General features: G+C 40.9%; 1 protein-coding gene across 1 annotated transcript; it reads left to right on the plus strand.

Annotated features, from left to right (window-relative positions):
* Positions 1-223: 223 nt before the first annotated feature.
* LOC125481551 (PR domain zinc finger protein 10-like) lies at positions 224-12,695 on the plus strand (the record flags this gene model as incomplete). The annotated part of the gene is made up of 5 exons (XM_048593261.1): positions 224-278; positions 9,136-9,240; positions 9,575-9,785; positions 11,127-11,368; positions 12,486-12,695. Coding segments are annotated over exons 2-5 (684 nt in total), but the record flags the coding sequence as incomplete, so codon positions are not given.
* Positions 12,696-14,354: the final 1,659 nt, after the last annotated feature.

Consider the following 14,354-nt stretch of genomic DNA (forward strand, 5'->3'; position numbering starts at 1 on the left):
ATTTTATTTATTGAAGTTGCTACACTTTTTTGTGTGATCATCCTTATTGAATCATAGAATATATTGCAATGTCAGTGCTCTGGCGTTCTGCGGTACACTACTTGTAAAGCTGGTGGTGGTTTCCATATGCCTGCTGCCCTTGTTCTTCTAGATAAAAGTGGTCATGGATTTGGAAGGTGCTGCCTAAAGAGTCATGGTGAATTGTTATGGACCAGACCAAACCCCCTCAAAGTAGATTAAGAGGATAGTCTAAATACAAACTTTTTCTTATTTTAAAGGTAAGTGTAAGGCATTGTGTTCTGGATGCAATTTGATTGGTCAAACTACTAGACTTGAAACAAAACTCACATTATTCATACATTATACATAAAGTACAGACAAATAAAATAATTGGCTTAACTGTACCTATCAATGCTTAACAAAAGAATACATGTGTTGTTGACTACTAATTAACTGTTCCAATACAGTAACATTCCATAAGCACATCCTTGGCAAAGGCAAATTCAGTAAAATAGATTACCTCACATGAAATTCTAACAGCAGGAAGAGAACCCAGCTTTTAGCTGTTACAGAAAGGAATAAGAGCTTCCACGTCCAGTCTCAAGACTGCAGCAACTCTACTGAAGGCTAAAACATAAAAAAAAGTCCTGGTTCTGTGGGAACTTGACCCCATCTATTCAGGCTGCTTCTCTTGTTCCAACTTTTTAAAAAAAACCCAGGGCCTCAGTAGCTGTTTATTTTATTGGCATTGGAACAGACTGCTGGTCACTTTTTTCTCTCAAACTTTCTTCATTTAAATTAAAAAAAAACATGACTAGATATGCCTCTTGAAGCCATACTATCGTCACACCTCTCCCTGACCCTTTTAAAAAAAAAACTATCAATACACAATGATGGCTTCACTTTAAAAAAGCCTTTAGTCCTACGTAATGGGTGGCACAGTGGTTAAATGGTTAGCACTGTTGCCTCACAGCACCAGTGACTGTGTGCACATTCTCCCCGTTTCTGCGTGGGCTTCCTCCCAGTGCTCCGGTTTCCTTCCACAGTCCAAATGTGCAGGTTAAGTGAAATGACCGTGCTAAATTGCCCAAAGTATCCAGGGATGTACAGGCTAGGTGAATTAGCCATGGGAAATGCAGGGTTACAAGGATAGGGTAGGGGGTTTGGTCTGGTAGGATGCTCTTCAGAGGGTCTGGATGGACTCAATGGGCCAAATGGCCTGCTTCCACATTATGGCTGTTCTATATACTATTAGTACATGACAATACATGTAAATTACATTGTTTCTATAAGCATGCAAACAGTCACTACTGCAGTTTGCTTCAGTCCATTTTATACCCATCTTCCCTCTTCTTCAAATGCCTCCATCTTCCTTCACCAAAGTCGCGACAACACGTTGGCAATTACGTTCTCTCATCCTGCCATGTGTATAATTTTTAAATTGAATAGCTGCAATGATGAGCTTCACCTAAACAGTCTAAAATTTTTATTCTTAACCCCTTTAAGACTTTGGAAGTAGTTATGATTAGGATATGAAATTATCTCAGACAATTGCTGGCAATATAAATATTGAAATATTGCAACACCAACACCAAGCTCAAGGTCACCTTCTCAATCATGGAATATTTTTATTGTAAATTATTCTGTTTTCTGGAAAAAGTACCCAATAGGTCTTTCTGTCTTGTTGTCATCGTCTTGCAAGAGTACAGCACTGATACCCCAAATCACTTGCATCGATAGCCACCTTGGATGGCTTTGCGTGATTAGGTGTGGTTAACACGGGGGCAAGTGGTTAACACAGATTTCAGGCTGTCAAATGCCTTCTGTGACAGTGTGCCATCCACTGAAATTTTCTGCATTTTTTCAATAAGCCAATCAGTGGATCAACTACACTGCTAAAATTCAGTACAAACTTCCAATGAAAGCCACACAGTCTCAGCAATTATAGTACTTCCCTCTTCATTGATGGTATGGAAAACCCCCCAATAACATTTGTTTTAACATCCTGTGAGGTTGTTTAGTCCATGTCCAATGTCATGGCCCAGAAATGTGAATTGGGCTTTTGCGAACTCACTGTAAGCCAGGTTTATCACCATCCCCACCTCCCAAAGTCGATTAAACAATTCCGATAGATCCTTCAAGTGTTCCTTCCATCTGTGACTAAATAAATCACAAGATCATTGATGTAGTCAATTGGCTAATCCAAAAATGACTTTATTCGTTCGTCTTTGAAATGTGGCTGGCTCCATTTTCATGCCAAATGCCATGCTGTAAACTGATAGTCTTATTTGGCATCATGAGAGCCGAAATTTCCTTTGCTGTTTTGGATAAAGGTACCTACCAGGTATCATCTGAGTAAGTCCAACTTAGAAATATAAGTTGCTTGTCCCACCTTCTCAACACAGTCTCCCAAATGTAGAATAGGATATGAATCAGATTTTTTTAACTGCATTGATGTTGTGATAGTCCACACAGTTGGGTACCATCTGGTTTTGGTACCATCACAATAGGTGAGCTCCATTCACTGCTATCACTTCGATTATCTTGTCTTTGAGCACACATTCAATCTCCTTTTCAATCTGTGCCAATTTTAGAGGGTTAAGTCTGTAAGGATGTTGCTTAATTAGAACAGCATTTCCTATATCTACATCATGCGTAATTAGATTAATACTTCCCACCTTATTCCCACATATTTTTCCATGTGATTGTAATAACACTCTCAGGTCATTTTGATTTTCCTCTGGAAGGTAACCCAATATTTATCACAATTTTTGAGAACTTCCTCATTGTCCAGTTTAATTTGAGGAAGGTCCAATTCAGAATCATCTGAACTTGGTTCTTTACTTTATGTTGTAACCAGTAACACATTCTCCTTTTGCTTTCCTTCCTTATCAAAATACCTTTTGAACATATTCACATGACACACTCTTAAGATTTCTTTCAATCTGGCGTTCTTATCAAATAATTCACCTCACTCAATCTCTTCGATTTGATTAGCCCCACTAAACCTTGCTTTTAAAGGTTCACCTACCACTGGGAGTAACACTTAACACTTATCTCCATGACCAAATATTGATTTCTTGTCTGCTTCTTCTTTCATTACATGTTGTGATACTTTTAAATGCTGTCTAGCCAATTCACCCACTCTATTTTGATCCATGGTCCAAATATACAGTCTCTGAACTCAGACTCACCAATTTCTCTTTAATTAATTTCAGTGGTCCTCTCACCTCATGCCCAAAAACTAATTCAAATGGACTGAATTTGGTATATTTATTAGGTGCATCCCTAATTGCAAAGAGTACAAATGGAATTCTTTTATCCCAGTTGGTTGGATTGTCTTGACTACAATATCTCAACATGGTTTTTAAAGCTTGATGACACTGTTCTAATGCTTTCTGCCATTCTGGATGGTGTGCAGTGGATTTGAATTGTTTTATTCCTAAACTGTCCATAATTTTCAGGAATAAATTTGATGTAAAATTTGACCCTTGATCTGACTGTATCTCTGTGGATAGTGCGTATCTCATTTTTAAAAAATTGAGTAACTCTTCAACCATCCTTTTAGCTGTGATACTGCATAACGAAATGGCCTCTGGAAATCGAGTAGACCCAACAATTATGGTCAACAAATACTGATTCCCACTTTTTGTTTTAGGTAGGGGTCAACCAATTAAGACTGTAAAATGCACCTCAAATGCGGGAATGGGTATTAGGGGTGCTGGTTTTATCGCTGCTTGGGTTTTCCTATTATCTGACATGTATGACATGTCCAGCAAAACTCAACCAAATCCTTATGCAGTCCAGTCTACTAAAAACATTTTTGTATTTTGGGTTGAGTTTTCCTTACTCCCAAATGACCCCCTGCTGGTAATTCACATGCCACCCAACGCACCACCTTTCTATAGCCCACTGGTAGTACAACTTGATTAATTTCTGCCCATTTGTCATCCACGTGAATATGTAATGGTCTCCATTTCCTCATCAAGACTTCATTTTTAAGATAGTAATTTTCTGGGGTACACTCAGATTCTTTTTCTGTGTATGCTTTTTGATACAATTGATTTAGTTTTTCATTTTTCTATCATAATTCAGCAAATTTCTCTGAACTAAAAATTCTACTTTGTCCTCCACCGGTTTTTGTGTCTTTTTATAATCTACCATCTGATCAAACAGAGTTTGTGATAATTGAAGAGACAACAAGGTGCAGGGCTGGACGAACACAGCAGGCCAAGCAGCATCACAGGAGCAGAGAGGCTGACGTTTCGGGCCTAGACCCTTCTTCAGCAAATTTTCTGATGAAGGGTCTAGGCCCGAAACGTCAGCCTTTCTGCTCCTCTGATGCTGCTTGGCCTGCTGTGTTCATCCAGCTCTACACCTTGTTATCTGAGCTTTTTTACTTCTCTTTCCCTCTCATGGGTTTCTTTCTTACCCTGTGGTAACCTACCTTTACTGTCTTCAATGAGATCTCCGTTTCCCTTTCTACCGGAGGATTTCTCTTTTCCCCAATAGTTATCCTTCACAGATTGAAATTGATGTCAGAAGCCAAACACTGATTTTATGAACCAACTCTTAACCATCTGCCATTTCCACTGCTGATCTTGCAGTCTTAACTCTGCTCTTCCACATGAGTTCTCACTACTTCAGGAAGTGAATTTGAACTCCTCCAAAATAATTTTCTGTCTTTGATCTATTTTCAGTGCCCTTATCCACCTATCAAACTGACTTTGTTTGATCCTTTCAAACCCAATGTACGTTTGACCAGGTTCCCTCACTGGATTACTAAAACATTGTAGGCTTCTGGTACTACCTCATATGCACCTAAGATGGCTTTTTCGACCACATCATACTCCCCAGAAACTTCCTCTGATAGAGATGCAAATACCTCACTACTGTCTCTACCTACCAACCCTGTTTTAGACCAACAATGCCTACATGGCCATTGGTCATTTCATTGGTTTAGCCACTTCCGCAAATGAAATGAAAAGGGCTTCTACTTCTTTCTCGATGAACTTTGGGAATGCTTGCACTTATTTAAACAGATCCACACCAGGCCTTCAGATCTGATGAGATTGCTCCCTATCACTGTCCTTATTACTACTCCTACCTTTCACCTCTACTGCCGCCATTTTAATTTGGCTTTGAGTTTTCAGTTCCAACCCTTTGAAGTTTGAAAACTCTATCTTTCTCCCTTTCTTCTGCTAGGACCTTCCTTTCTTTTCTTTTTACTCTGCTTTTAGTCGTAATTCAAACTATTTCATTCCCTTGTTATGTTCAAGCTACTGCATTTGCAATTGAATTTTAGCATTTTCAAAGATTTCAAAGGCATTTCCAGCAATTGCATGTGTAGAGCTATTGCTCCAATGCTCTCCCCCTTTCACACAGATGGAGGCATCCCCATCTCCAACTTGTCTATCAATTCCAAAAGCTTTGCCTTGCTCACTTTCTGTAAAACTCCTGAAGTGATGTCTTGCATCCCCAGAAAACTCTTCATGGCTAAAAAGCCATTATTACACAAGACACACCCTATTTGCATGGACCGATTTCAACACCCGAAACAAAAAATTACCAACACTCGCCACTTTGAGTCCAATAATCCTAAACTCAACCAGGAATAGGAAATTTTGATCCCAACAAGAGCCCCCATTTGTTATGGACCAGACCAAACACCCTCAAAGTATATTCCGAAGATAATCTAGACCCTAACTTTTTTTTATTTTAAAGGTAAATGTAAGGTGTTCTGTTCTGGATACAGTTCGATTGGTCAAACTACCAGTCTCAAAACAAAACATACTTTATTCATACGCTATAATTAAAATACAGACAAAATAAAAGAAAAAAAATTGGCTTAAGTATAACTATCGAAATGCTTAATAAAACTTTTTATATATAAATAACTGCCACTAATTACTTGTTCCAATACAGTAACATCCCATAAGCACACACTTGGCAAAGGCAAATTCAGTAAAATAGATTGTCTCACATACAATTTTAGCAGCAGGAAGAACTGTAGCTTTTAGCTCTAACAGAAAGGAATAAGAGTTTCCACATCCAGCTTCAAGACCCCAGCAACTGTTACTGAAGGCTAAACCTAAAAAAAAACTCCTGGTTCTGTAGGAGCTTGACCACGGTCATTAAAGCTGCTTCTATTGTTCCAACTTCTTAAAAAAGAAACCAAGGCCTCACAAGCTGTTTATTTTATTGGCTTTGGAGACGACTGATTGTCACTTCTGTCTCAACCTTTCTTCCTTTATGAAAAACCGGGACAAAATACACTTCTTAAAGCTATAATATCATCACAGAATTTCTTCAGTGAATCTTGTAGGTGGTACACTCTGTTGCCAGGGACAGTGGTGGAGCGAGTGAATTTTACTAAAAGAATGTGGGCATCACTGGGTGGACCAAAATGTAATGATTATCCGTTGTTGCCCTTGAGAAAACGTAGTGAGTGGCCTTCATAAAACACTGCAATCTGTGTTCTCGTGAGGCCCACAATGCAGTTGTGGTGGGAGTTCCAGGAATTTGACCCAGTGACACTGATGGAACGACACCAAAATAATTTTAAAGTCAGCATAGTCAGTGGCTTGAAGGGGATGTTTGTGAATATTGTGCCAATCAAGCAGGCTGCTTTGTCTGGATGTATCAAGCTTCTTGAGTGTATTGCAGCTGCACTCTTCCTGGCAAGCGGGGGGTATTCCATCACACTCCTGACTTGTGCCTTGTAGATGGTGTTTAGGTATTGTGAAGTCAGGAGGTGAGTTACTCACTGCAGTATTCCTAGCTTCTGACCTGTGGCTGAAGCCATTATATTTATGTGGTGAGCCCAGTTGAGTTTCTGATCATTGGTAACCTCCAGCATGTTGATGGTGGCGGATTCAACAGTGATAATACCCGCTGAATGTCAAGGGCAATGATGAGATTGGTGTTTCCTGGCATTTGTGCAGCACGAATGCTACTTGCTACTTGTCAGCCCAGGTCTTGTTGCATTTGAACTTGCCAATGAGTGTTTGTGGATATGATGCACATCAAACAGACTACTTTATCCAAGATGGTATCCAGCTTTTGAATGTTTTGGAGCTTCAATCATCCAGACAAGTGCAGTGTATTCCATTATACCCATGATTGCGGCTGGAAGACAAACTTTAGAGAGTCAGGAGGTAACTTGCTCATTACAGATTTCCTAGCCTCTGACTTGTTTTTGCCGTCACAGTACTTATACAGATTGTCCAGTTCAATTTCTGGTCAATGTTAACAATGGTTGGGAATTCAGAGACGGCAATGCCAATAAATGTCAAAGCACAATTGCTAGATTCTCTCTTGTTGGAGCTGGACATTACCTGGCACTTGTGTGGCGCGTATGTTACTTTCTGTGCTATATGTGTTTAATGGTCAGTGTTTAACATGCTGGGACAGACCTGAAAGAAACCTTAGTGAAAGCGTGAAATGTACATTGTCTTCATCAACATGAAGCAACAAGAAAGTGGAATGACAAATCTGGTGATTTACCTCAAGCTTCCATATTAAAATGGACCACCCCTCTGGTCAGACTTCTGCCTGCACCTGTTTTGGTCAGGACATTGACACTGATAACTCAGTGATAACTGATTTGCTTTCTATATCAGAGAAAAGATTCAATTCTGCAGTCCTGAAAGGAAATCAAAGGGTATTTTACGCAAGAATGCAGGATATAAAGTGGATCACAAGAGGTTAATACTGAACACAATTTCCAGTTACACTGTAATTTGAGGTAGAGAGGGCAACATACTTTCAGAAAACATACGTTTAGAAATGATATCAGGAAGTCATTTCATGGGATTGATTCTATTCATGAAGTGGGACTAACAGGTAGTGAACCATTTGGAAGGCAGTTGGATGGAAGCTTGTAGGTTTCTATAGAATATAGAACATAGAACATTACAGCGCAGTACAGGCCCTTCGGCCCTCGATGTTGCGCCAACCTGTGAAACCAATCTGAAGCCCATCTAACCTAAACTATTCCATTATCATCCATATGCTTATCCAATGACCATTTAAATGCCCTTAAAGTTGGCGAGTCTACTACTGTTACAGGCAGGGCATTCCACGCCCTTACTACTCTCTGAGTAAAGAACCTACCTCTGACATCTGTCCAATATCTATCACCCCTCAATTTAAAGCTATGTCCCCTCGTGCTAGCCACCACCATTCGAGGAAAAAGGCTCCCACTGTCCACCCTATCTAATCCTCTGATCATCTTGTATGTCTCTATTAAGTCACCTCTTAACCTTCTTCGCTCTAACGAAAACAGCCTCAAGTCCCTCAGCCTTTCCTCATAAGACCTTCCCTCCATACCAGGCAACATCCTGGTAAATCTCCTCTGCACCCTCTCCAATGCTTCCACATCCTTCCTATAATGCGGCGACCAGAACTGTACGCAATACTCCAAGTGCGGCCGCACCAGAGTTTTGTACAGCTGCAACATGACCTCATGGCTCCGAAACTCAATCCCTCTACCAATAAAACCTAACACACCGTACGCCTTCTTAACAACCCCATCAACCTGGGTGGCAAGGATGGAAGGATAAATCTTTCATCTTTGTGATCTTAACTGTCTTATTTTGGTGTTCCTATGTACTGCTTGTATTCCTTTCCTTCTACTTTATTATGTTCACGTTTTTAAAGTTGTTTACTGTCCCTGGCTTTCTGTTTTTTTTTTCTTTGATCACTACGCTTGTTTTATGTGTTGGAATGGTCCCACACTTTCCACGTCTAGATTTCTAACTTCAAGAAATTTAATTCTTTCAGATCTATGCAAGCTTTGTATCCGCCAAAACAATCCATATTAGCGATAGATGATGTTCTGTACCAACTCATTATAACTCTGAGCAGTAATGTTTTACTTTCATCAGAAATCTGGCATGAGCAAAAATAAATGTGTAAACAGATTATATTCCACTTTAACAGAAGTAGATCTGTACACAAGAGAAAGGTTAGTCTAGCTAATGATACAATTATTGTTGAGAATGATTTTCAACTGGATAAGATTCAGTGATTCCTGAGAGTGATAAAATATTTGGCAAAATCAATTCATCAGGTCTGCGATATTACATTATTAGTTGCTTATTTACTCTGACAGATCGGTTTATTTATGTCCAGGTAACGGTTCTTCTGCCTACTAACCAGAATGTGACTGGTACCAACCTGGCAGTCCTTGGCAGTGTGACGGAGGCACAGCAGCCAATGACTGAGAGCAGTTCTCAGGTAAAATAGTCACAATTTCAATAGAAGTTCAGTAATTGTTAGGAATGTTTTTAAATTGGACGAATGAGCTTCTGCCGTGCGGCTTTGTGACTTGTGAATCTGCATGTGCCAGTGCAGGGAAGGAGGAATAGGAAGTCAATAGTCCCCTTAGCTTTTGGAGTTATTGTAAGATACATTGACAGCAGTCTATGAGGATGAAAGGAGTGACAAGAACGGCCTGTTAACAGGGAATGAAGATGGGAAAAGCTGTGATTGTTCTTTAATTGAGGGAAGCAAAGAAGTTGGTTTGTCAGTAACTTAGACCTCAGTAACTTGCTCTTATCTGCTTTTCCAGGCTCTCTTGCCCGTGTCAAATAATGGAATACATCAGATAACAGGAGACAGCAATTCTGTGCAGCAAATTCCAGAGACAATGGACTCAGCTGAACCAGACCTGGACTTTGAAGAAGAAGAGGATGAAGAAGAGGAAGATGATGATGTAGATTCATCTGATGTTGATGATTGGGAGCCAGGTCCTCCAAGGCCTTTTAATCCCTGTGATTTATGTAAGTGGACATTGCTACTTGCCATTCCCCTGAAGATCAGAGGAATCACGACAATTATTTAACAGTATCAGTGTAATTTTAGTTCTTTTTTTTTAATTACATGTTTGCTCATGGAGTGTGGGTGTTGCTGGCTCAGCCAGCATTTATTGCCCATCCCTGGTTGCTCTGGAGGAAGTGGTGGCGAGCTACCTTCTTGAACCTCTGTGTATTCCTTTTGGCGTATGTACATCCACACTGCTGTTAGGAAGGGAGTTCCTGGATTTTGACCAAGTGACAGTAAAGGTCAAGTCAGAATAGTGTATGAGGTTTTGGAGGTCACAGGTTTGGAAGGTACTGTTGGAAGAGCTTTGGCAAGTTGCTGTAGTGCATATTATAGATGGTACACACTGCTGTGCTTACCGGTGAAGAGAGTGAATATTGAAGTTTTGGATTTGATACCAGTAAATGGGCCAGTCAACCTAGATAGTGCCAAGCTTCTTGAGTGTTGTTGGAGCTGCACCTATCCAAGCAAGTGGGTAGTGTTCCATAAAACTCCTGACTTGAGCCTTGCAGATGATAGACAGGCTTTGGGGAGACAGGAGGTAAGTTACTCGCTGCAGGATTCCTGGCTTCTAATCTATTCTTCTAGCCACAGTATTGATATGGCGAGTCCAATTCAGTTTCTGGTCAATGATAACTGCCAGGATGTTGATAGAGAGGGTGTCAGTCACGGCAGTACCATTAAATGTCAAGGTGAAATGGTTAGATATACCCTTGTTAGAAATGGTTATTGCTGTGCAATGCAAATATTACTTGTCTTTTTATCAACCCAAGTCTGGACATTATTCAAGTCTTGCTGCACAATTCAATTTTTATTCCATAGAATCCCTACAGTGTGGAAACAGGCCCTTCGGCCCAATAAGTCCACACCGACCCTCGGAGGATCCCATCCAGTCCCATTCCCCTAAATTCCACCTAATCGACAAATCCCTGAACACGATGGGCAATTTAGCATGGCCAATCCACCTAGTTTGCACATCTTTGGACTGTGGGAGGAAACCAGAACACTCAGAGGAAACCCATGCAGACACGGGGAGAATGTGCAAACTCTACACAGACAGTTGCCCAAGGCTGGAATCGAACCCGGGAACTGGCGCTGTGAGGCTGCGGTGCTAATCACTGAGCTACCGTGCCGCCTTAAAGATAGCTTGTTGCTCATTATTACACCCAGGGCCACAACTGAGGTGTTGGCAGCGCAACTGTCCGGATGTTAACACATAGCAATTTCATTGGTAAACAAAATTCCTCCCAAAGTGAAGCCCCTTTTATTTTCCTCATTATGGCAATGTGATCTTTCCACAGGGTGTGAGGATTGTAATAAAGCTCATCCATCTGCGTGCCTCAAACATGGTGCCCTGCACTGCATTCCAAATCGGCCTGTCCTAAGCCGTGCTAGGGCCAGTCTGCCGCTTATTCTCTACATCAACCGATTTGCTGGTGGAATCTTCTCCAAGAGACGGATTCCAAAGCGCACGCAGTTTGGCCCTGTGGAGGGTCCATTAGTTAAGCAGTCTGAACTCAAGGATAACTACATTCATTTAAAGGTATGTCTCTTAGTCTGTTCATATGCACATGTTTTATTTTATTAAGGTGGTGCAGGTATCCAAGACTAGAAATATGCCTTTTTAGAATTGTAATATATTTCTAAAATCAGAATCATTAAACACCTAAAGGTGGGAAAGGCTTCCACTTTGTATTTTCCTTTTTTCTTTCTTATAAAAGTTGATGTGAATCACAATGGTGTTTGGGATTTGAACACTTGCTAATACGGTCTGAAATAGCATTAAAAACACCCAGGTGAACTTAAGTACAGATTAGACGTGGACTACACTGTGCTTAAAAATATGCCTTGCCTCGCAAGTATATTGTCTACTCCACTTTGGGGAGGCAATGGCCTAATGGTATTGTTGCTAGACTTTTAATCCGGAAATTTAGCTAATATCCTGAGGACCTATGTTCGAATCCTGCCATGGCAGGTGGTGAAATTTGAATTCAGTTTTCAAAATATCTGGAATTAGGAATCTAATGATGGCTGTGAAACCATTGCTGATTGTTGGTAAAAACCATCTGGCTCAATATCCTTCAGAAAAGGAAATCTGCCATTTTCATCCTTGTCTGGGCTACATGTGACTCCAGAGCGATGGCAGTGTGGTAGACACTCAGCTGTCCTCTGAAATGGCCTAGGAAGCCACTCAGTTCAAGGGCAGCTAGGGATTTGAAATAAATACTAGCCAGCGACGCCCATGTCCCACAAGTGAATTAAAAACAAAATCCATTATGATGTTTTCCATTTTTCCGACTGGTTTGTCTTATGGTATTTCTGAAATAAGAATGTCAAACCATTGCCTGATTTACAGTTGTTTGAAATTGACAGAATTACCTCAGTACAGTGGCCAACATACCTCCTCAAAAAATCATTCAACATTTATCCATATTAGAAATTTGAAGTTAGTTTAACTTTTTATGGAGCAACCTGTGTAAAGTCATCAATTAATTGGTCAGTCGATAGTATGATCATTACAGAGTTTTGCTGGGGTAAAATGGCTGTTGCATTACCAACATAATTGTGACAATACTTCAAAAAATTAATTATTTGAAACACTCCAAGGCATCAGTGATGACGAGGCAATACACAAATGCAAATTGTTTTCTTTTTGGCAGATTGCTATGGGAGTAGGAAGAGAGGATTGTAAAGATGAGGAGAAACCCGCTGATCTATGGTTTGATTTGTCTGATGAGAACTTGTGCAATTGGATGATGTTTGTACGTCAAGCACAGAACCATTTGGAACAGAACCTAGTGGTCTACCAGTATGGCAAGAATCTCTACTTCACCACCATCAAGCATATAGAGCCAAAACAGGAGCTCAAGGTAACATGAACATGTGTATATGGTGATTGCCTGCAGTGTTGGAAATGGTTATTCAAATTTCCCACTTTTGTTACCCAAGTACCCTGTTTAATACTGAGCTGAATTTCCAATCTACTGCCTACTCTATTACAAAAGGCCACCCACTTTCCCCCTTCATTATATTGCTTATAACAGCCCATTTTTAAGCAAAACCCATTGTTGTTCTTTACTCCAATGTTTTTCTGATCAGTTTTTCTTCCTTCACCCTTTGTAAACTGCAATTGTCAGTATCCTATCCTGCGGCTTTCTTCTTGCACGTCATCTGAGCATCGATCACGTTTTGCTTCCAGTCCCTTCAAATATATACAGTACAAATTACACACTCCAGGTGTTTTACATTATCTGATGTTTTCCCACAGCCTTTACAGGCATTGTCTGTATTTCACCCAATGCCGGCTCCACCTTGCTGATAGTGCAGCTCCTGTACTTTTAGCCTGTCTTCATACATCCGTGTCTGCCATTGCTTTTACAATATGATACCCTGAATGAACTGAAACTGATTCAACCCCTTCAATACCAATGTAAAAGACATCACGGAGGGGGTGAAGAATATTCTTAAGGGGGAAAGAAGTAAGCAGATGTCAAGTAGGATCTAAGCTTGTAGGTGGAATAGAACTTGAGACACCTTTTCCTTGTTGTGTATGTAGTTGGGTGTTCAGGTGACCTGGAGGCGGCAGCTAGAGGGATAGTCTAAAAGCAACTGTGGAACTGAGAAGACGTGCAATAAGGTATTCCCTGTTCAAGTTTACCCTCCGGCGACCTCGTGTTCTATTTCTGGTTCTAGTGAACGACAAAAGGAGTAACTGACAACAAGAAGTGGGGCCCACAAACTGTGTGCAGATGTCTTTTTTTTTTGTTGGGAGGAAGGACATCATCCAGACTTTGAAAATGGTGCAGGACTGTGGAAGTAATGTCGAGGTAAGCAGTCGCGAGGAATCTCGGGCTGTGTTTGATACCAGCGAAGAATGCTATGTACCAGGGAGCAGGCCGTGAGTGGCAGTTCGGAGGGGACTTGGGCCATAGCTGATGGCTGAAGAAGGGAATGCTCACCTGAGAGCTACCGGAGTCATCACAGAGAGTGGTCATGAGGGGACTCGAGCTGAGATCAATGTCAGGGAAGAGCAGTTGGTGAGGAAGTGGCTGGCACAGAGAGTGTTCACCGAGGGGGACTCGGGCTGCGAATGGTTACTAGACTGGACTGGCAGGAAAAGCTCCCATCAGCGGGAAAACAAAATGGCGGGTCAATTAGGAGCGATGGGACCATTTGGAAAGTTGGATACTGTAAACTGAATGTTTTGATGCCTACTTAAGGATGAATAAAGTGCCTGAAGACATATGGGTACCGATTTTCTTGGGTAACGTTGGGTGCAGGACCTTCACGGTTCTAAAGAATCTGGTGTAACCAGAGAGACCTGCGGAGAAGACATTCCAAGAACTTCGCAAAGTTATTTTGACTAAAGTCACTGATGATCGTGGAATATTTTCCTTTTTGGCAAGACCAAAATGTACATTGTCTTCATCAACATGAAGCAACAAGAAAGCAGAATGACAAATCCATTGTGGCAAGAGTGGCCACAAGGAATCAATGTGTTGGACTCAAGAAGCCCAGTGCTGCAGGTG

The sequence above is a fragment of the Rhincodon typus genome, unplaced genomic scaffold (genome assembly GCF_021869965.1).
Source record: "Rhincodon typus isolate 14 unplaced genomic scaffold, sRhiTyp1.1 hic_rhity00002574, whole genome shotgun sequence".
Taxonomy (NCBI): Eukaryota; Metazoa; Chordata; class Chondrichthyes; order Orectolobiformes; family Rhincodontidae; genus Rhincodon; species Rhincodon typus.